We start from the raw sequence: 23700 nt of genomic DNA, 5'->3' as shown, positions 1-23700 counted from the left end.
GTACTAAGAGTCATGAAGCACTTCGTCAAGCAAAATACAGTAAAAGTCTTTCTGGATAGAGATTTTTTTTTTTTTCAGGTTACAACACATTATTCATCTGAGAAAAAGCTACGAAACTAAAGAAATGAGAGAGTGAAATATCACACCTTTTCCATTCACACCGGCACATTGTTTCTTACCATCATCACATGACTCCAGCTACAAGCTCCCTCACAAATATCAGCCCCTCAGAGACATCTCGTTTAGTAAAAGAACTATCTCCAAAACCAACATAGACAGCCAGAAGGTCAGCTGATAGATGGTACATGTGTTGAGGCACAAATCTGAGCACATCATCTTCCACATACTCGTAATATACGGAGAGCTCAGCCTGTGATAGATGCATCATGAAAATATTTGGCTGTGGTAATACTAGTGTGCATCCTTCTATGGATAAGAGGGAATTCTACAAAGCTAATAGCTGTATTGCCTCCCATAAAGAAACTTCCAAGCTATCTTGCAAACATAGAAACACTAAGGACTCCACAAGAATTCACATTCCTCTACGCATTTACAGGTGTGCTTGAGTACAACTACAAATACAACAGGCAGATATACATACACAGCCAGGTACATTTCACAACACACAGAACTACAGGGGGATACAAGCAGAGGAATGGTAGGGATTACAGCTTTTCTTAACTGATATCCTGAAAAAGGATGGAAGCCTTCGGGTATGCTGTAAGACACCTAAATCCAGACTCCTACCACCCCACCTCACCCCTTCCACAACTATATTTGTGATTCTGCTTCTTCCTTGCATCAACAGCCATGGTTCAGGAGCCTGCACATACTCCAACAATTAGGAACAGATTTAGCTCAGCACAGGCTCTTTCAAGGAAAGAAGAAAAATCATATCAGCCTGGGTTAGACTAGTTTAAATTGCCATGGAATTACGTGGTGAGAGAAGAGTTTAAGTAAGTGAGAAGGATCTTACCTGCATCATGTATAGGATTTAACTTGGGGATATTAAAAGAAACCACCTCATCCTCCTCTCTTCTCACAATATGTTCTTTCTCCTTCCCTTGGGTCAAGGCTTCTGACCACAAAACCACACACCTGAGCTGACTTTAATCAAAAATTAGCACAGTAAAGACTGAAATTTAACAGATTAGCCTAAACAACTTACAGGAATTGCTCACTAAGCAGAAAAACTAGTTAGCACACTTCCAATGGACAAGAACTGTTTGTAAGCAGAAAAAAAGGACATGAATACCACCTTCTACTGAAAAAGAAATAGGCATTTACAAGTAAACGTCCTCTATAGGATACTAGGGCAACAGCTGAATAAACGGGAGCAGAAAAGGAGTAAGAAACAATAAAGGCAAAATCTACAGTAAGCATATTGATAGCTTTTTTTAGCCAGGAATAAGCATTGAGACTGTTGAATTTTAGAAGTTTATCAAACACATGGTCTCCCACAAGTGGTTTCTAAACCACATCATACTATCATTAACTTTATAGATAAGATTAAAACACCAGATACACAGGCTATAACATATGAAAACACACGGCCTATGCAATTATACCTCCAAAGCACATGTCCATAAAATTGCTAATACTCTCTAACAGATTAAAAGTACTCAGACATCACCTCATTTGTGCAAAAGTAAACCCTTGATTCTTTAAAACACACCAACAATTAAAAAAAAAAAACCCACAATAAACCAGAACAACCCAAAACACTCCAAGAAAATAGATTTCACGCTTTCAATAAGTTACCTGGATAACACACATACCAAGAAAAGAACCCCAACTAACAATATTGAATATGTTATCAGGCAATTCTATAACCAGGCACTACACACAAGTGTTTTAAAGTTATAATACACACAGCAAAGGAAAGTATTACCTTGAAACAAACTCTTCTCAAATTCCACACCTTCTAAAACATGATATATCCTAGCCACTGCTACAGATAATATTGTGCAAACTGTAAAGGTAGAAGAACTGTTTCAAGTTAGAAAGAACTTTACATAAATAGCTAGTAAACAACAAAATAACCTCATTTTTTATGAGAAAAATTACTACTCACAGAGCAGCTAACCTAGTCTCCTTAGTCCTGTCCTCCAAGGAAGACTCTCAAGTATCTTCAAAAGATAGTACTGGAAACTAGAATTCATAAACTGAAGCAAAACAACTGAAATGCTATTGCTCTCGTAGCACTCCATAACTGTCTCTTCTCCATAAAAAGCAAATTATGTCTTTATTCGAGCTCTAGCCACTAAAAGAACTTAACGATCCGACCATCTCACTTTACCCGCAGGTAATACCCTTTAGCTTCCCAGGAACCCACTGCCTTTTCTCTTTACTAGTTTATGTGATTGAATCAATCAAGATAAGCTTGATTAGTCTTCATTTGCATTTAACATTAGAATTGCACCTGAGGAAAAACTTGTGCGTGCTTGAAGACCTGTTGATTTTTTTTTCCTAAGCGTTGCAGGTGATTTAAAGAAAGGTGCCACCTCTCCATTAAAAACATTCCATCACTTACACCTGTAGGCGAATGCAGCTACCACTGCGATTCTAAAACACACAGCAGAAACAGATTAAAAGAACAGGGACTAATCAGCCATTTAAACTCGGAAAAAATCAAGGCAGGTGTGTTCCTCACGCGAAATAGATGGCAGCGAACTGAGAGAAAAGAACAGGAGGCAGTAAACAGGCAATAGCTTTCCTAAGACTGCAGTAGTGTTGTGATGAACATAAAATATTGAAGAAAACCATCATAAACTTCTGAGAATAAAACCGGCATGACTAGAGGGTTAAAAAAACTCTCAAGAAATTTGCTCGAAAACCTTTCTTTTCTCCTTTCTTTTCTCCTTTCTTTTCTCCTTTCTTTTCTCCTTTCTTTTCTCCTTTCTTTTCTCCTTTCTTTTCTCCACCAGTGCAACTTCTTGCAGAAGCATCTGATTTTCAAAGACTTGGAAACGTTAGCACAAGTACTGCTGTGCAAATATTCAATAAATAAAGTCGTTTTTAACTCTACACAGCATGAAGTTGTTTGCGAAGGGGAGGTAAGGCCATCCTGCTAAAAGCACCTTCGTGCCTGGACACCAAACATTTGTTTTGTTAGTTTGTTGAACCTTCAGGACAAAAGTTAAGTTTGTATTTCTTCAAACTATCTTGCAAGATAAAACGTGTTGTACTTCAACAAAGGCACTACAGACAACCCAGAAAAGTATAGAAATGATGCATGTGCTGATCTCACAGAAAGCCTCTGATACGGCAAGACGTCCAGGCAGCGGAGAAATAAACTTATTTCCCAAAGATTTATTTAACTTTACAAAGCCATTATGGTTTTACTTTTAGCTTTTTGCAGGCTCGAATGCGAGCGGGGAATCACCACGTAAACGCCACGGTGCGGGAGAATATTCTAGAGGTATTTGGGCTGCTTTAATACCCAGTTTGTAACAGACAACGTAACAGACTACGTTGGCCCAAAATTACAGATGGCCGTAAGTTAACGGTGAGTGCTCGAAACCGCCTGCTGTCGTGAACAACGTGTGTTAAATGCTCCCCGTGTCATCTCAGCTCGCTCTCCAGCCCCGGCTGGACGGGACAAACCGGGATAACCCGAGTGCCTTCCACCTTTCCATCACTTCTCCCTCCCCGGGCGGTGACGGGGGGGGGCGGCGTGCGAGCGGCCGCGTCTCCGCGCCTCGGGAGGGACGGTGCGCGGCGGGACCACCGTCCCCCGCTGTCAGCGCCCGAGTCCCCGCGCTAAGGTCCCGGTAGGACAGCATCCCCTCGGTTTCCAAGCGGGATGGCGGGTGGCAGGGATGCCGAGGCGCACCTTGAAGGTAAGCCGAGCCGCCGGCGGGGGGGAGAGCGGCTCGTGCAGCTCCCGGTTTGGGCTACGAGGAACACCCGCCCCGGGGAGGGCGCGATTCGGCCCGTTTCGTGACCGGCCGTGCCCCCGCGCCGGTCGGAGAGAGGCGGGAAGGGGCGGGCGGGGGGGGGGGGGGGCGCTGCTGCCGCCGCCAACAGCCACGAGGGGGCGCCGCCGCCCCCCAGCCGAGCCCCGCCCCTGCCGTGCGCTCCGCCGCCCCATTGGCCGAGCGCCGCAGTGGCCGTCGGGAAGGAGGCGGTGGCGGCGCGCTGGGTAGAAGGGCCGCGAGCCGGCGGCTGCGAGTCAGGCTGTGCGGCGGTGCGCGCGCCATGAAGGAGACGTGCGGGTGAGGCGGCCGCCCCCTCCTTTCCCCGAGTCTCTCTGAGGAGTTTTTATTTTTTTATTTGTTTTTGCCTCCGCAGCCCCGCGAGGGAATGGCGAGGCGGGAGGCTGCGGGCCCCGGGGGGCCTGAGGGAGAAGCTGCCCGCTGTCAGGGGAAGCCCTTCCTTGAGCGGCGTGAAAAGCCCCTTCCGAGGGACGGCAGGGAGCGCGGCGCGGGTGAAGGGCTCCGCGGGCTGAGCCACCGGTTTCCGTCCGGTTCGGCTCGCGGTTCCGCGCCGTAACCTGGTAACGGCTCGGCGGCCTCCGCGCTGCGCGGCCGGCCTAAGGGCGGAAAATACAAACTGCTTTTTTTCTGAGCTTTGGCGAAATCAAGAGCAAAGTCCTTTAGCTTGCCGGCAGGTGTCCGCGGGCTTTTTTTTTGGCAGGAGCGAAAGGTGTAGCTGGTGTTGTTTCAGCGGTGGTCACCGGCTTGCGGTTCTGTTGGCGGTTCTGTTTTCTGCCGTCAGTTTTGGTGGTTCAGGAGCTGATTTCCAGGAGCTTTCCGCCCCTCCCGTGTGGCGAGGGTGGAAGAGGCCGGAGTGATGGAATTTCTACCCGGCTCGAGGCAAGGTGACCTCATAAATCGGAGAAAAGCTCATGCACCGCACCCATGGCAGCTCCCCGGACTGTTATAGTGTGGACTTACCCACTGTCCCTGAGAACGCGCAGGAGAAATGGCTTGTAGCTTTGTAAAGCTATAAATAAGTGACAAAACCTGGGATGAATAAACTTCGAGTTAACTTCTTGTCTAAAAGGAGGATCTGTCAGATCAGAAACGTGTCGGAGCTGTTCGCTGTGGTGCACAAACCATGGCAAGAGTTGGCAAAATATTAAACTGCAACAGGTGCTTGTTGCTTAAACTGAAAGCTCCTGGGTGAATAGATAGTGTGCCATGTATGCTGCTTTAGCTCTTAAAGTCCCTTCTCTATGTATGCCTGGCAGTCTGCTACACTTGAGAGAGCAAAGTAAGATTTTCTTAATGTTTTGGGGTTTTTTAATTTCAAAAGGGAAATAAATTCTATTGGGCATAAATCACTCTTTCAATAAAACTTTCCAAGTGCTGTTTTCCTCAGCTTGTAAGTTGTGAGATCAAACTTTCAGTGATACATGCAAGGAACTGAAAAATGTCTACTCTTGACAAAACCGAATTGATATTAGTAATATCTGATATGTCTAATTGATATTGTCCTTCGTGTCGATCTCTAATTACAGTCTCCGTAGGAAGAATGGGGCAATGAAAGACATGTGGTGGCCTTCTGTACAGTGGAAATATCTTGAATGCTAGTGAAGTCTAAAACCCGTTCTTGTTTTGTGCAGACTTTCTGAAATGCAAGTTCTATGATGCAATTAATATGTAAAGCATGTAGGAAGTTGCTGCTGTGGGTGTTTTAATTTAGATGAAATGCACAGCGGTTAAACATAGGCTTTCCTTCTGTGTTTCTTATGGAAATGTTATCATAAGAAGGAAAAATGTTCATAATGAACGCTTTTACTTATGAAGTGGAAGTTGACGATGCCTGTATACAAGGCAAGGCAAATGAGGTCAAGGCCTAGATACCCTTGTAAGTAAACAGCCGTTCTGATTTTGGGATACTAGTTGATAGGACTACAGTTCTAATACCCGCTCTGGCTATTTGGAAAACACAAAGAAGAAAACTTGAAACCTGAGCTCGTAGAGGTGGGTGGGAAATAACCCATGAGATGACTAATAGCTACATCTGTAGTTGGATAAAGCTACTCTTGGAGAAATCCATCTTCTTTCACTGGAAGAGTAAAGGCAACAATTAGAAATAAAGAGCTGTAATAAGCTGTCGTTTTTTTAAATCAAGCATGGAAACTGTCCTTGGAGCGTTTCCTAATACCATTCCAGCTGAAATGGGTCAGATACCTTCAATAATTATAAGGATCTCTTGACTAACCCAGCTAATACTTGAAGTTGTCCATATGTGAAGTAGAAAAACACCCAGTTTGAATAACAGCATAATTAATCCCTTTAGCCTTGGCATCTGGGTATGGACTTGTTGAGAAGCATGATGAGTTGTGTAGACCTTTTAATGTTTCTCCTGCTTTGCCACTAGTGTTTCTGCAAGTACAGTTCTTACCTCCTGTCCCACTCCTTTCTCTTTCCTGGTTTCAGCTGTTAATGCAAAGCAGGGTTTTTTCCATTTTTTCCTTTCTAAAGCAAGGGTTCTGTGGTGTTAAAAAAAAAAAAAAGCTAATGCTGCCTTTAATTTAATGTTCTGCCATGTCAGTCCTGTGCTGCTTCTGATTGCAAATAAGTCTAAAGACACAGGGTAAGCAGAGAGTTGGAGGTGAAAATTATGCCTGGCTGTAATTGGAGTTCTAAGGGTAGTAACTTTGTGGGCCTCTAAACCCAGGTGCCTGGTGTCCTGCTCAGCCTAACTGGGCAGAGAGGTAGCTAAGCTGGATTTCAGCACCCTTTGCAAACAGAGCTTAACTTGTGCTGCTTTATACACTGACATACATCTCTTGGATTTACATAAAGCAGATGTATGTACAGCTAAGCCTCTGAACTATAAAAATGGAACACATGGTTAGGAGCATGAGGCTGTCCTAGCAACATTAGCTACAGATTGGTTGATGTTTTCATTCATACTCTTCCATAAACAAAAAAAAATACTGAATTTACTGTATCAACCTTGTTTAAAAGACCACTTTGTTATATGTCCTTCCTCTACATCAAGTATAATGCCCTTTCAGAATCAGAAGAACAGCAAAAACGTTTATCTAAAATAAGCCAGTGTTTGATTGTCTTGTTTAATGTTAGCAGGAAGCTGATTGGAATATCCTTAAATCAAAACTGATATGAAACTGAAACGTGTCCAAAACTTCTGCTGTATGTAGTGTCACCCTTAGTGGATTTCAAACATTTTTGTTTCTTGGTGATCTGTTCTAACTGTCTAGAGCACTGCAAATAAGTTGCATTAAGATAGTAGCAACTTGGATCTTACATCCACAAATTTTTTTTTTTCAAAAAGTAGTTGTGACTTCTAAGTTAAGTCAAGTTATCTAAAAATCATAAGCAGGATTTACTTTTTTTTCTCATTTATGGGTAAAAGAGCAGAGGTCGATTTGAAAACCTGGAAGCTGAAGGGTCTTTTCCAGTCAGTTTGAGTGTTTCTGCTTTTGTGAAGTCCTCAGTATTTTGCTTTCTCCCACAGTACTTCTAGGTGGCAGAATCAGCCTCAAAGGCACTATGGAATTACATCTCCAATTAGCTTGGCTCCTCCTAAGGATATAGATCACATTCATACCCGGAAGTTGGTTGAAGCAATGAAGCCATTTGGAGTATTTGAAGATGAGGAAGAACTGAAGCACAGGTATAACAAGACAGTAAAGTTTGTTAACCTCTTGGATTTTTTAGAGCAAACTTAACATGACTTTTCTTTACAGACTTGTTGTTCTTGGGAAATTGAATAACTTGGTGAGACAATGGATTTCAGAACTTGGTGAAAGCAAGGTAATGATTTTTTAATGTGTTCTTATCAAAACCACTGAGGCCTTCTTGTTTCTTTTAAAGACCATACTACTAGGATGTGTGCTAAAGTTCAATTCTTAACTTTCTTCTGAAGTATTGAGTAGAGCTGCAGTAACTGCCATGGAAATAAGGTGTAAAAGATACTTCAGATCAAGATCTTGAAGTCTTTGAGGCACTGAATAAATTTGTGGAGTGGCTCTATCAGTTGACTTGTAGCAGTTAACAAAGCTGAAACAATGTATTGTGGGGTAAGATAAAAGGATAATGGGCACCAGTCTTCCCCCAGACACCCTACAGGACTCAAGCTGGATTGAAATTATTACACTAGACTTGTCTTTTGTATAGCTCTTAGACTGTGTTAATTTGTGTGTGTCTGCTGCAGAGAAGACTAATAGTAGGTCTTAATTTCTGTGAATTAATGGAAAGACTGCTACGTTATTCATCTTTTTCTTTGAGTTGCAAGCAGTCACTTCAGAAAAAAACTATCAGTCTATTAGACTAACAGCTCAGTATGGGAGTGAGAACACATTGTTTATGGTGGCTGTTGTAGTGTTTCTAAATAACTTGTATGCTAGTTAAATTTGCACATAGGTCAATGTGTATGTTATAATCTAAAGTAAACTCTTTCTTTTTTACTGGCAGAATCTTCCCCCTTCAGTAGTAGCGAATGTTGGTGGCAAAATATTTACATTTGGCTCTTATAGGCTTGGAGTACACACTAAAGGTAAAACTCTTGTTGTTGGGTCATAGTTCTAATGTTTGAGAATGACTTCCAAGAATAACAGAAGTGGAATCTCTTTGCAGGTGCTGACATAGATGCAGTTTGTGTTGCTCCTAGACATGTGGAAAGGTCAGATTTTTTTCAGTCGTTCTTCGAAAAACTGAAACAGCAGGAGGAAATAAAAAATCTAAGAGTGAGTAAGCTCTCTCCTTGATAGTTTATGCAACTTCTACAATAAGAATATTCACGTTGAAGACTTGTATTGGTAGTGAATGTCTTAAAAACCAAAATAAAAAAAATAGTTTCTGAGCACCTTCTAAAACACTATTTTATGCAGCATGAAAATGTTGAAGTCAAGCTTTTGGTTCCTTTCCCCAATGACTGTAAATCTCATAAGAATCTTTGTGATACACCTCTCCCCTCCCCATGGTTTGGGAATGAGTCAGCTGTGTCAAAAAGCAAGGCTGTCCCTAGGAGCCTAGACTTAATCTTAGATGTAGAAAGGGGCTTGGAAATCAGGTGACTGCATGCAGGAAGAGGAAGGGGCAGCCTGAAAACTAAGGGACTTGAATGTGATGTGCAAAGGCTTCTGTCGTACCTTTGCCATGGAGTGCCTCTGGATGTACTTCAGGACCTCAAATTCATTCTCCTCTGGTCCTGTTTCTGGCTACTCAACCTGAGACTTTGCTGTCAGCTTTACATGAAGTTAATAGGAGCTGTGCTGGTGAATATGCAGAACTGCTTGTAAAGTCACGGTCAGGAGCCTACCTTGTGTACCTTGCATGTAAAACTGAGCTCCTGAGAAGTGTTTCTCTTAGCTTTGTCTTCCTGGTGCAGATGTTCTGAAAGACTTCCTATGCATAGCTAGTGAGCCTTCGTTTAGATGACTGTCACCTGAAAACAGACTTAGTGGGCTGCAGTGCAGTTCTAACAAGAGGTCTACAAAAATGAAAACTGTCCTGTAAGGTAGCTGATAGCACTTCAGGCGTGGTAGGAGATAAAAATACAGAAGACTAGTGCACACTGTCAAATGTGGACAGATGTTTTTTATTTCTCTGGATGTTAAGCAGTAGTAAGATACCTACAAAAACCTCTTCTCTTCCTCACCACCAATGTAAGTACCAAACCCACTGATACTGATGGCTGTCTGTGCACAGTTTGTTCACTACAATGCATGATCAGCCTCTGAATCCCTTGGCTAAATAACTTTTGAAAGCTAGTATTAGTGCCATATTCGTGCTATACTGCTTGCAACTTAATTTTTTTTGTTCAGAAGCAACTCAGTCTTTATACTGTGTAGTTTAGCAGCGTAAGTGCTGTATATTATCATAGTTTAGGAAAAACATTAAAGTAGCAAAAAATGTTTTCTTACGCAGTTATCCTCTCCTTTACAGGCCGTTGAAGATGCGTATGTACCAGTTCTCAAGTTTGAGTTTGATGGCATTGAAGTAAGCATTTCATTTTTTTCTGAGTAAATTTTTTCTTGCTTTGAAATAGCATAACTTTTCCAGGGAGCTGTGACTGCTATTTTTGACCACAACCTATCAAGGTTGCAGGTTCCTCCTGCAACCAGGAGATGTTGCAGTAGAATAGGAGCATATAGGAAAATAAGCCCCTAGGAAGCCTGGCAGGCATGGGAAAACCAGGGACATTTTTCTAAACCTGTGCTGTAGACCAGGTAGCCTACTTGGATAGCGTTTCTTACAAGGATTTTGCAGAGTGGGAGTAGAGGCAGTGTCACAGCTAAGAGTTACAGGGAGATGTGTGTAGTGTAGTTCACCATATGAACCATGTGAGCAGACTGCTTGTTTTGTTGCAAATAAAAAATGAAGTGATCATGAGACAATCTGGAAAATGAGAAGTAAAAGTACTCCCTTGACTCCTGCCTTTAGAATATCTTTTTAACTGAAAAAAAAACCCAAAACCATTCCTTTCCCTAGCTTAAAAAGAAAGAGGGGAATGCAATGAAGGTTTTGTAAATAAAATATGGAACTTCTAGCAATTTTCTTGAGTTTTCTGGCAAAGAAATCTCTTGAGAGATGTATCTATAGTCATGTAATTCTAAATACAAATATTAACCACTTTTTTTAGGCTTGACTAACCGTCCCCTACTAGTGTGCTGTTCACGAACAGAGCAGTATTCTAACTGATGATTGGCACTTTTTACTTTTAAGATTGATCTTGTGTTTGCAAGACTTTCTATGCAAACTGTTTCTGACAACCTCGATCTTGGAGATGACTCACGTCTGAGAAGCTTGGATATAAGATGTATACGGAGCTTAAATGGTAAGCATGTTTACACATCTCTATAAAGGAATTGTTACTAAATTTGGTATAGAATACATGTTATATAACCCAAGTTTCTGTACAAGATGCAGAAACTGATCTCCAGTGTAGATGAGATCTGAGGAGGTGGCAAGTGGACTTAAACTTAGATGTTTCAAGGAGTTGTATGTATAGATAGACCTGTACTTCATATTTGATCAGGGTGTGTGTGTTTTTCCAGTTTACTACAGAAACTGCTTCAGATGAATAAGTAAAGCACTTGATAATGAACTACAACTTATTCTTCTCTAAAAATTTAAAGATATTTAAAATAACTGAAGCCTAACTTGCTTGCTGTTTAACACTGACTGGTTTAATTGCTCCTGGCTGTTGAAAGAACCTGAGTTTTCAGAATCCTGTAGAAAGGCCTTATTTAAAATTGTTGGCTGTAGTCTAAACTATGAAAGAGCTGTTGAGGACACCAGTTACCTGAAGTGATACTGAATGTTATGTGTGATCTGTAATTTTTAAGGTAATACAAAGCAAACAATCCAAACCTGTTTTGAATGTTAAACTGCAAGCTATTGATCCAATACTGCATAAAACTGACTTGTACCTGTTACAAGGAACTGTGTATTTTTTCTTACAGGCTGCAGAGTTACTGACGAAATATTGCACCTAGTGCCAAATATAGAGACTTTTCGGCTAACGCTCCGTGCAATTAAACTGTGGGCAAAACGTGAGTAATGTGTGTGTTTGTGATCTTTAAACTCTTCAGAGGCACCTCGTGCTCAAAAAATAAGACCATTAGAAGTATTTCAGCTTTGGGTAGCTGTTGAAATGATAGTTTTAAAACTAAAATCTCTTTTTAGTTTAGATTCATGGTCTGTCCATGTGGTAGATTGTGTGGTTTTTAATGGGGGTGGACTGGGGAGGAGAGGGGAGTGCCTACAAGGCAAGGTGCTGCGCTGCTTATAAGGAACCTGACTACAAATGAGAAAAATGCCGAGTATAAAAGCTTGATATGTAAGGAATTAAAAAAATACTATTTGCTCATGCAGCTAGAGTAAGTGCTAGAAGGATGGCAGAACTTTTTTCATTAAGGATAGTTGGATGTAGCTGTAGCAGTGTAAGCAAATTTCAGAGTAGCAGTATTTTGGGACGTGGTGTGTTAACAATTCTTTTTTCTTGTCCCTGTAAGGACCAACAGTTTTGGCCTCGTTGCAATGCAAAAATAACTGACTTAGAGACTGAAGCATACTAAGCATTCTATAGATTGTGGAGTTGGTGCTGTAAATTTAAAGGAATATACTTGAGTATTTAAAGACTACAGGCTAACTACCATGTATCCGTTCTAGGACGTGGCATTTACTCCAATATGTTGGGATTTCTTGGAGGGGTCTCCTGGGCAATGCTAGTAGCAAGGACATGTCAACTTTATCCCAATGCTTTGGCCTCTACTCTCATTAACAAGTTCTTCTTGGTTTTTTCAAAATGGTAAGAGCTATTGTTTATTTTAATTTCCTTAAAGATGTAGCCTTTCTAGAGGTAGTTCTTTATATAAGATTTACATCAACAACATTCAATCCTACCCTGAATTACATGGCAGGGCTTTAAATGGACAGTTAGTTACTGGCTTTTCTTATATAGGGAATGGCCAAAACCCGTCTTGCTGAAACATCCTGAAGACAGCAATCTTAATTTACCAGTATGGGACCCTAGGGTAAGTAGATATTGAATCCAGAATCCTTTAAACTTTCTTAGAACCTGAACTGATGCTAAGCAAAAACGTTTTAACGTCATAGGTGAACCCTTCAGACCGATATCACGTAATGCCAATCATCACTCCAGCTTATCCTCAGCAGAATTCTACGTACAATGTATCTACGTCAACGCGAGCCGTAATGGTAGAAGAGTTTAAACATGGTAAAGTTCTTTCCATCCTTATTAATTGATTAAAAACTTTTAACTCCTGCTATGTGAAACCACATTATCTGAACTGGTTATATTCTGCAAGGTGTTCTGCCCTTTCAGATACAATAAGTCTCTGGGCAGTATGCCTGTGACAGGCAATAAGGGACCAGTTACACAATGAACTGTTGTAGTAGACGTGCATTGTGTCAAGAGAATTCCTGCTTTTTCATCTGTCAATTACTGTCCAAAACCTTTATCTTGTAAAGCTTATACTATGCTCAGCTAGTCTTAAACAAAACAGTAATAAGGTTTTCAACTTTAATTGTAGGTCTCGCAGTTACAAATGAAATTCTACAAGGAAAATCAGACTGGTCAAAGCTATTTGAACCTCTGAACTTCTTTCAGAAGTACAAGTATGTATGGAATCTGTCTGAACTTGAAATTATTTACTTACTGGTTAGCATAGTGAGTTTTAACTTGCAGTCTAAATAGAAGATGGCATTAATGTTTGTTTTTTTCAGAAACTGGAGGTTGTTGTAAATTTTGGTATGTTTTGGTAAGGATAAGTACAGGGAAGATAGAAAAACTATGTGTTATGCTGCTGACACTTTTTAAGAAAAAAATCAACTATGATATTTAGAACATAGCAGAATGCAGTTCTAAAGGATGTGATCAGTTTTTCTTCAGTTAATACCATGCTGAATACAGGATATAATCTGTCTTGTCTGGAAGTCATATTCTATACATTTAAGGCAGTGTTGGTTTCACTTGAAGGAATTTCAAGTCCTGAGCTAGAATATTCCTTTTCCTTTTCTTCTAGACATTATATTGTGCTGACTGCTAGTGCCTGTACTAAAGAGCATCACTTAGAGTGGTAAGTCTTGCTTTAAATGTGGGTTCAATACATAATTGGAACTCGATTCAATGTTACACTTGATTTTTGTTAATTGTACTAATACGTGAGATATTAAACTGTCCAACTAGGCATGGAATACAGAACCAAGTAGGCAGTTGATCAGCAAAATAAAAAGCTTTCTTGTAAAGGGAAGTTAACAGACATCTTGTTTAAGAAGTTAACCTAAAGATCTGAATCATGATGAGAAGGAACAAAGAGTTAGTGTGCTTATGCCTGAAGGTCAGGTGCTCTGCGTCATCTAGAGAAGCAGATACAAAGAGTCTGAGGAGACTGCTTACCCAACAGGACTTCAGTTTAAGATGTTGCTTGTTACAGAGGCTGAAGCAAGTAGGAATTACCTGATGTAATCAGATGTGTAATGGACACTGGAGAGCTAGATCTTTTATTGGCTTATAGAGCAGTGGTCCCCAAGCTTTTTTGATCGCACGCTCCTATCAGCAAAAAAAGGATTGTGTACTTACTTATAGGATCGTGTGCTTATTTATAAGTAGATACATATTGCAAGTGATACACAAATTACTGAAGTTGTAGCATTTTCTTCCTGTAGCCCAATGGATTCTCCCGTCCACCCCTCAGCTTTGAAGACCGCTGTTCTAGAGCCTTAGACTTATATTCATAACTTTTTTACTGGATGTAGTACTAAATTTAGCACTAGATCACACTAAATGCTAAGTTGTTCTGGTTGTGTAGTCAGCCTGTTGCAGAGCTTACTTTTCTCCAGTGAAGTGAAACAAGGCTGTTTAATCTAGGTGAAACCTGATAGCCTGCACAGAGCATCTGAATTGTGATAAGTTGTGTTTACTAAGTTTTAATCTAGGAGTGTGCTCGGATATCTTGTGTTTAGTGCTGAAAATGATCACTTCAGCACACTTGGTAGCGGATAGGTAAATTGCAGGAGTGCCCATCTATTTTGTAAAGCTTAAATCTATGAAGCATCTCAATTGCAGTTAGAGGAAATGACTGCTTATGACCTGATATTTGTCACTGTCTCAAGGGAGATGTGCCAATAAACTTGTTTAACCTATGTGATTGTGCTAACTAACTGTGAATCTTGACATAAGGGGAAACGGTGAGGAATTAAGGTACTGTAATGTGTGTGTTGTTGCTTTGCAATGGTATTCTTTGTTAAGAAACAAGTACTTAACGTATTTTGCTCAAGAAAGCAAACAAATAGCTGTGTGTAGCAGACTCCTGTTCTGAGGGCACCTTGGTTGTGTTTCAAAGTCTCACAAATAATTTAATTCCTGTGCTGTCTCTAAAAGACAGCTTACTTAGTGTTTAAAAATAGCTCTAATAGTTAATACCTTCTACCTGAACTTTCTAATATATTCACTTAAAAATTGTATCAGTGACAGCTTGATGTCGGTCACAGTTAGTTATACAACAAGGAGTTATGGGCAGAGGGCTTAGAGGAAAATAATTTTTCAAGTGAAATGGTTTTAAGTGAACAAAGCTTATTGTATCTCTCAACAAAGATGAGGAAGGTTCTGGCTCCAGTAAAGCTGATGGTTTTTGCAGTGACAGAAATGGAGGCAAATGAGGCTTAGTTTTGCATCTGGGAAAACTAAAAAGCAGAAGATAAACTTGCTTCAGTTTGTCTGCTGTAAGAGACAGCTTAGTTTGTGAACTCTTGAATGGATTTGGGAATAGATAGCACATCTCCTTTTGCTCATCAACATAAGATAATTTTGAAGAAAGTACAGATTTCTGACTGCTTTCAGAGTTACCAGTGTTTTAGTTTTAAAAGGCTAAAATGCCAGTACTTTATTTAAATTAAAAGCCTTTGTGGTCATGATTAATTTCTTTGCTAAGTTTCTGATGAGATTGTGTTGATTAGATCATTTGTTTATTAAAGGAACTATATTTTTAATTGGGTAGAAGAGGGTAAACTGTTTTCACCGATCAATCTGCAGGAAGAATTGCATCTTTACTCAGGTGTAACTGTACTTGAGCCTTTTCTAAACTCCTTTTCTCCTTGGTCTTTGGGGTGAAAAGGAGTCTTGCTGCACTTCAAAGTGCAGCCAGAGGTACTGGGATCTGCTTCTTGTTGATATTTTCATCATAGGTTATAGGCTGAAGTGTTGTATCTGAACCGTTAAGAGTACAAGTTAAACTTACTTGCCTCTGTCTTTGGAAACTTTAAAGCTCAAATGTCACTGGAAACATTTCAAATTAGTGTGTGATATGAAAATCTAGTATCTGCTCAGCTGAATGAAACTCACTACTTATTGATTGGCTAGCATTTTTGTAATAGCATTGTGTTATTAAAAGGCACGTAAGTAAGTGCTCGATACACTTAAATGAGTAAGTATCTCTTGTTCTTATTAGGATTGGCCTCGTTGAGTCTAAAATTCGTGTTCTCGTCGGAAACTTGGAGAGGAATGAATTTATAACTATTGCACACGTAAAGCCTCAGTCTTTCCCTGGGAACCAAGAACTCTGTAGACAGTGAGTTTCCTTCTTTTTGAGATACAGTTTGGCCATTGTATTGTAGTGTGTTGCTATTAATTCACCTCAGCTCATCCGTGAGAGATGCTCAGTTACGTACCTACTGCTCTGTAGATACGAGCTCTGACAGGCAAGGTTCTGAGCATGTGAGATCTTTTTAAAGCAGGGAGAGCTTCAGAGAGAAGTAGGGAGAACTTAAGTATGGGCTGACCCTAATCTGCTGCGTAAAACTAAACTATTTTGCTTAATCCTTTCTTGAAAGTAGATACAAGCATCCAAATAACTGTGTGTAAATGATAGATTTGTGAATCTGTCTTTTTAGGCATGGATATGTGTCAATGTGGTTTCTGGGAATTGTTTTTAAGAAAGTGGAAAATTCAGAGCGTGTTAACATTGATTTAACACACGTTATACAGTCATTCACAGATACAGGTAAGCCTATATTTTTGCTCTAGCCTTGTAAGGTTTCATCTCTAACTCTTGTGGAAGTTGCTTCACAAAGTGAATTGTGTTTCCTTCTGCTATTAGCTATTGGATATTTCTATAGAGCAACATACAGAAGACTAGCTTTAAAAATGTATTGTTTTGATGTTCTGGCAGTGTAAGTCTGTCTTGAAGCACAAGTGTGTACTAAAGTCATAAACCATATAATGCATGTGAAATAACACTTGTGCAGATCATAGAAACACACTTAAAGGAATGAAGAGGACAGTCAGATGGGAAGTCAGGAGATGACCATTTACTGGGTGTAGCTACTCTTGTCAAAACCAGAAATTTGAAAGTAAGAATTAACTGTATCAGGCTCTAAAATAAGTTGTTGATGCCTGTTGACAGTTTTTTCCCAAGATAACAGTTTGTGTATAGTAAGATCCCGGAACTTTGAAAGCCAGTGAGTTGTCATGTTGTATTTATGTTCAGTCCTACATGTAAACCTTTGTTTGCCTTTCATTATTACTTTTGATAGATGTAGAGATAAAGTAACATTGCAAGTGTTGTTAGATAATGGTAAATGAAGGGATTTTGGGGTGAGGAGTTGTTTGAAAGTATAGGTGTCTTCCATAATCTGTTTACTTCTTCCCAAGCTGACTGCTCTTGTGCCTTTCAGAAGTGCATGTGTGCTGTCAGGCTCGTACCCAGCTATCACAATGAAAAACTGAGGAAAGCAGGTTGCTCTTCTGAAGTGACAAGCATGTTTGGACAAAGAGTTCTAAACAGTGGGCTCCTTTAAATGTTTGTTTGCACTGATGAAGAGGTTATCCAGAGCACCAGCATGAACTGTGTGTTGTCTTGCTCAGACAACATGAGTAAATGCAGTAAAACCTGATCTTTTTTTAGCTCATGTTTTGGGTTATGAGAAAAGCAAAGAAAAATTGATCAAAACTCTTGTCTGAGTTTTGAGCCAGGTGGGGTGACTTCCTCAGGCTTGCACTGTTGTCTGTACTGGTGCTTTTCTTGTATGTTACAGCTAGTGGCACTGTGTTTCAATGTTGTGGCAAATGTAAATTGTGTCAACAAGCTTTATGCACTGCTAAGAGGCTACAACTAATGTTAAATCCTTCATTTCTATGCACAGACTTTTAGTGTGGCTGTATGCTTAGTTTAGTGACAGCCTATAGTGAGTTTCAGATACAGGGTTTGAATCCAGAGAGGCTGAACAGAAAAGGTATTTCTTGAGAGGTGTGAAGTCTTTTGGCAAATGTGGGAGTGACCAGTAGTTACGTTCAAGAAAGCTTTTATCATGTGCCTTGATTTTAAAAGAATATTTTTTAGAGGGTAAAGGCTAACTTCAAGTTGATGGGATCAGGAATATAAGACTCACTGTTTAGAAGGCTTTTGCTAAGTGAACTTTGTCTCACTTTTACATAAAAACATCATTGAATTCACTTTGAAGCAACTGTTCATATAGGTGTGAATTTTCGTATTTGTGCTTTTTCTTTCACTTCTCGGTCTCCTGTAGAAAGACTTAGCTGTTTTGTTGCATGTCCTTACTTTGATTTCCACTCTGTATGTTAATAAGCTGACTTTCCAGTTATGCTCATGATAGGCCTGTTAGATAAGCTTATCTAAATGTGACTTATTCCTGTAAAGACTGCAGTGCTAATACAGCACTTCAAAGTTGCATAAAAGGCTGTTTGCTGGCAGTTAAGAAAAACCTGTTTAAATTTTAGTGATTCTGATAAGTCAGATGTTCATAAAATCCAGTCTTACTTTCTTGGACAGATAGAGTTTTAACATCTAAACTATTGAGAAGTTACATGATGTTTCAGAACTGTTGGAAAAAATCCACAGTCATGACTGTAAATATCAAATAAAAAATTAGCCTGAGTCTTGAGTAGGGTGTCTGGTGTCAGCAGCTGTGCACAGTTGGGTTGATTCAAAGTCCTCTGGATCTATTCTCAACCAGAAACCAATGGTTAAGGAGTATTATCTCCTCCAGGTTAAAATTAATGTGGATGTGAGCTGCATGATTAGCAAATCACAGCTGTACTAAGCACATACATAACCATTTGAGTTCAAATACGCATTTATCTAGTCTGTCCTGGATGTGAAATGGGCATCTTGGGTCACACTCATCTTCTTGAGGCTGTATGTGGAGTGCTTGGGTAGCATGTTGAGTTGTTAGGCTGGAAACTTCTTCCTCTTTATTTGGGCTGGACAGACTTAAAGGCTTTGCTGTTTCTAAAGAAATGATGTGTAACTTTGGCAAATACCTAATACAAACACCCCCTCTAAGCTACAACACTAAATTTCATGTTAGTTTACAGGCAGGCTAGCAACCTCAATGTACTGAAGGAAGGTATGAAGATTGAGGCAGCCCATGTGAAAAGAAAACACCTCCACTATTTTTTGCCTGCAGAAGCCTTACAGAAAAGAAAGAAGGTATAATAATAATTTGCTCTTCTAGCAATACTTTTTTTGCTTGAATAATTGCTTGAAGACTTCATTTTTTTTAAACTGTTGTTTCAGCAAAGCATGCCTGATAGTAGTCAAAATGCTAGTGGGCTTCTGTACAAAAGAACTTCAGATGGAAGTTGTGTGGATGGTTCCAGAGAGACAGACTCCAGAGCACCTTATAATTCCTCTTCATTAAATAAGATATCTAAATTGGACACCTCTACAGCAGAGATAGAAAGGTTAGCACCAAAACCTTACAACTGTGAAGAAGCTGCTTTTAACTTACAGTGTGAATGAGGTCTAGAGTTTTGTGTTTCAATCTATGTGGATCATAAGCATGTGGAGGGCTCTAATGGCTTCAGGAACACAGCTGGCATCTCCTTTAGATGTGTGGTAGGAGGCAGCCTAAAGAAAACCTTGATAAAAATAATTTGATGTGCATGACATATAGGAAGGAAGAACAACTTGATACCAGACAAATTATTTGGATGTGAAATATGAACCTCCTTAGGTTAGTGTGTAACTTGAAGCCGGAGCATTTTACATGTAGCTAACTGCTCTTTCTAACAAAAGGCACTACTCATGTCAAGCAGTATTAAGTTCTAATGAAGTGCTAATCATGACCACAGAAACATTGGAGCTGCTGCTGACTTAGTGGAGCAGCATGAGAACTTGGGCAGTAAAAGTGTCTGTCGCTTCCTGGGAAGTCTGTCTGTCCGTAAGCTACTTCAGCACAGGAGGAATACATAATCTTGAGAGTAATAGCCCAGTTCTCCCAAATGTGTAATGCCTGCTGTGTTCAGGATGTTTGGTACTGTAGGAGTAGGATGCAAAAGAAAATTTAAAAAATTGGGTGTGCATATGGGTAGAGCAGATAAACTCATTAAAAGCAGCATAGAGTGCTGGATACAGTAAGCTGGAGAACAGTACCAGCATGTAGAGACTCACTGAAGAAAACGCTTAAGTTCAGTCTGAAGGCTGGCAAAATTGTCTTGTGCTGGATTGCCTGTGAGCTTGTGGTGTTTAGTAGAGCTGTGACAATGAGCTAAGGCAGACATTTGTTTTGCATGAACTTTCTGAAATGAAACGTGTAGTATCTTACAAACCAGCGTTTTGTAATTCTAGTGTCGGACTTTTACAGAAATGCTGTACATCAGAGATCTAATGGTGTTAACAACAGAGAGAAGATACCTCAGGTAGCTGTGCCTTCAGTGTCTAAGGGACTCTCCATTCCTGTTATTAATTCAAGTATGTATTGAGGTAGTGGGTGGAAGGCAGCCTTTAATTTCATGGCTGAATTCTAAAAGCTCGATGTCTTCTACAGAAATGGAGGCTCCAGTTGCATTAAGAACATCAGGACCTCTAATTGGTTGCACCATTCCAGGACATGACACAATTTCTCAACTTAGAGCGCATTTTGTCCAAGGACATCAGGAATTAAGTGGGACTCCAATTACAAATCCTAAGAATGCTGCACCTAAACAACCTTATTCACTGACCTCTAAAGGATGTCATTCACCTACATCAGAACACCCCAAAAAAGCAATAGATGGAGAAAAGGTAAGGAAGAGGGGCTAGACCAGGGAGGATTTGAAGTAGTATTAATTATTGATGTAGAATGAATGAAACAACTGAGAAGAAACACAGATATACATCCCCAATGGGTTGAGGAATCTACATTTAACCATAACGATAGTTTTATTAGGAGGTAGATATGATCAATTGTCTTGGACATAATGTATAGCTATTAAACAATGTTTTTTTCCAAGACCTGGTACTAGTGACTGTTTCTGGTCTGGTGGCAGGGTCTCTAAATAGTATTGTACTTATGTATTACTGCACTGACCGGTTGCTGAATGAACTGGCTCGTTTGGAAGCAGTTCTTAAAACAATTAAGAAAAAAACTATCTTGAAAAGGATATGAATCTTACACATGTAAAAGTATGAACTAATCTTGTTCTGGTAGCTGGTTTTTGAATGCCTATTGATAGTTTTGTTGCTTTAGAAATCAGCAGACTATTAAATAGACCATCCACTGCTGAAATGGCAGTGTGGAGTTGCTTGTTAAATCTTGGTTTTGTGGAAGCTTTAGATTAATGCTTGATTTGTTTTATTGCTATACGTAAATCTCCTTTGATAGCTGTTCTTGTGACTTGACCTCAGATTTGAGGCTGTTCTTGTGACTTGACCTCAGATTTGAGGCTGTTCTTGTGACTTGACCTCAGATTTGAGGCAGAGGCAAAGAAAAACTAGAAAAAAAACTCAAATTTTGACACTTGCAGAGAATCATCTTGCAGAACTGTTATCTAGTATTAAATATTTCAAGTACAGATTTCAGGTTTGGGTAGTAAGACTTTTTGAGGCTTGAAATTGCTGTATGGTAATGGTAGTCGTGTCTAAATGTTGTTTGAAGAATGGCCACTAATACATTTAATGTGTTGACTGGAAGCTGTACCAAGATACGAAAGTAATTTTTGTATAGCAATTATTTTGAGTCTGTGTATTCTGTTCTAGTTAACTGGCCAGGATTCAGCATTCAAGGATGGTGGCAATCCAGAAGATGTCAGGAGATCTACAGAAAACGTAATATTGAAGTGGTTTTACTCAGTGGACTAGTTGAGAAGCTGAATGGACTGTTCTAGTGCCTAGACTACCTCACATAAATACGTGTTTATGGATGTAAAAAAAAATGTTTTTTAGTTTAAGTTTTTTCAGTCTTCATTTCCCAAATATTACACCTGTATGACCTCTCTGTTAAATGTTACTTAGATGATTTGATAGTATCTGGCTTCTTGCCATGCTTGATTTTTTTTTTTACTATTTTTTTAAACCACTTTGTTCAGTGATATAAATTAAAACTACTACAAAGACTAAAACATTTGGTATCTCAAAAGGAGGGTAAAGAGCTCTATACTTAGTGTAGCTTACTACTGAAGCACAAACTCTTGAGGGCACACCCTCAAATCAAGATGTGTTCTTGCTGGTAGAGTGAAGGTTGAAATACCTGAAATGCTATATGTGTACTTACAGGACTTAAAAAAACCCCCAACAAAGCAAACCAAAAACAATGAGGTGGAGGTTGTCCATGTATGTATTTAGTTTTTAAGTATCCTAGCTGCCAGACTTTGCTGTCTCTCAAGTAATGAATTTGACAATACTACCTAATAAATCCCTTCTGTTTGTGGTTTTTTTTTAGTGTGTCCTTGCAGGAAAATCCGTGCTGATTCCATTTATCAACACATCAAGATCACAGGTATTATTTATTGTGCCTTCATGTTCATAGGTAAAGCAAAACGAGGATTTTCATGTTATGTACAAAGGCTTATGTTCTATTAATCCCTGTAAGTTTGGTGGTTCTAAGTGGTTGGTAAGATTTTGCTTATCATGCTTCCACCAAATTGAGTAGCCGAACAATGAGTTTCCAAGTTTACTCACAAAAATGAAGCCAAAGTTTCCAAGTTATTGAACTTGAAAAAACATATTTTTGTGCATTCCAACACTGACGCAGTTTACTTCCTGATTTGGTTTTTCCTTAAGCAAAAGGACTTGTACTCATTGCAGATCTTCTGTGAGGTGATCTGAGCTCTTAAATACTTGTATGCTGATTTCTGTGACAAGACTTGGAAGCTCTGAAGTGTATGAGTGGCTTCAACTCTTCTGTGTCCTGTAAAGTGTTGTTTTCCTGATCCTCTATCATGCTGTTGAGCAACTTGCAACTCATTTCCCTCCCCTCAGGAATATAATTATCTCAAGTGATGCAATGAAAGAAGTGTGCAGAGGGGGAAATGCTCTTCCTCTGTATACTGGTGCTAACTAAAGTGGTGTGGTGAAAAAAATCCTTCTTTTAAGTATTTGGGTTTGGGCTATACTGTTTTGGTACATAAAGAATGTTGTTATATTCAGCTGGGAAAGGGGTACTTTTTTGCTACTTCTGAGGTAAAGAATTTAAAATTTCCTTTTTTCTTTTTTGTGGCATCTTTTTGTGTGTTGTAGAGGCTTTCCAGTAAAGAACTACCAGATGCATCATCTCCTGTTCCAACAAATAGTATTCGTATTATTAAAAGATCCATCAAACTCACCCTTAATGGGTAACCAGTATCTCTTCAGGTAAAGATGATGATTGTTTGTTTAGTGGTCCGTGTTATCAATATGTATTGTAGTTACTAACAAAGTATGGAAGGCTACTGTTGCCATTCTGCAACTGGCTAGTTAAAATCATGGTCTTGTTTTATAGTGTTGATAGATGCTTGCTTCCTTTTGAACTTCTCCTTGCATATTCTTATAAGTTATCCTTACTAGTCTTTTAAAAAGTCTTTACTGTCACTAGCTGAAACAGCTTTTGAAAAAGCCATAAAAAAACCAGCCTGTCCTGGGACTTGAATTCAGAACGTATGTAACCAGGGTTAATTAGTCACTGCAGCCACATTCTGGTTTCAAGTGTGTATGAACGTGCTTGTATTCATTGGTGCTTTCCTAGTTCATGTGCAGATAGTGTTCTTATCTTAAATTATTTTCCCATTTGGCACATACTTCGTGCATCTATCACAATGGTGCTCAGCTTCCTCAACTAGTAGCTTTCCACTGCCTAGCACAGCCATGCACTACGAAAGTATTGCCTCCCATGGAGGCCCGTAATTTAAATATTGAAGAAAATGCAGCAGAGGATGCTACCAAGGTATGGAGATGTCCCATGCCATGTTACCTGATTTCTTTGTCTTAAGACTGCTTCAGCATGAGACTTGACCTTTTATTATCATCACTGGGTAGTAAAGCTAAACCCAGAACATACA

General features: G+C 39.7%; 1 protein-coding gene across 1 annotated transcript; it reads left to right on the top strand.

Annotated features, from left to right (window-relative positions):
• Positions 1-4200: 4200 nt before the first annotated feature.
• On the top strand, positions 4201-23002 carry PAPOLG (poly(A) polymerase gamma). Its single transcript, XM_086631131.1, has 22 exons — positions 4201-4217; positions 7435-7593; positions 7667-7733; positions 8394-8475; positions 8556-8665; positions 9867-9920; positions 10647-10758; positions 11387-11476; positions 12096-12234; positions 12388-12460; positions 12543-12663; positions 12980-13064; positions 13472-13525; positions 15896-16015; positions 16338-16447; positions 18774-18895; positions 18983-19149; positions 20052-20158; positions 20235-20470; positions 21425-21493; positions 22107-22163; positions 22904-23002. Exons 1-22 carry the CDS (start codon positions 4201-4203, stop codon positions 23000-23002), a joined length of 2250 nt encoding a protein of 749 aa, XP_086487257.1.
• The last annotated feature ends 698 nt before the right edge of the window (positions 23003-23700 follow it).

This window comes from Tauraco erythrolophus, chromosome 2 (assembly GCF_009769465.1).
Source record: "Tauraco erythrolophus isolate bTauEry1 chromosome 2, bTauEry1.pri, whole genome shotgun sequence".
NCBI classification, from domain to species: domain Eukaryota; kingdom Metazoa; phylum Chordata; class Aves; order Musophagiformes; family Musophagidae; genus Tauraco; species Tauraco erythrolophus.
This window is presented reverse-complemented; position numbering and strand designations above follow the sequence as displayed.

Excerpts from the sequence above, each read along its gene's own strand:
- PAPOLG (XM_086631131.1), top strand. Across the intron at positions 9,921-10,646 it reads TTGAGTTTGATGGCATTGAA|ATTGATCTTGTGTTTGCAAG; the intron begins GTAAGCATTTCA and ends TTTACTTTTAAG. Across the intron at positions 22,164-22,903 it reads TCAACACATCAAGATCACAG|AGGCTTTCCAGTAAAGAACT; the intron begins GTATTATTTATT and ends TGTGTGTTGTAG.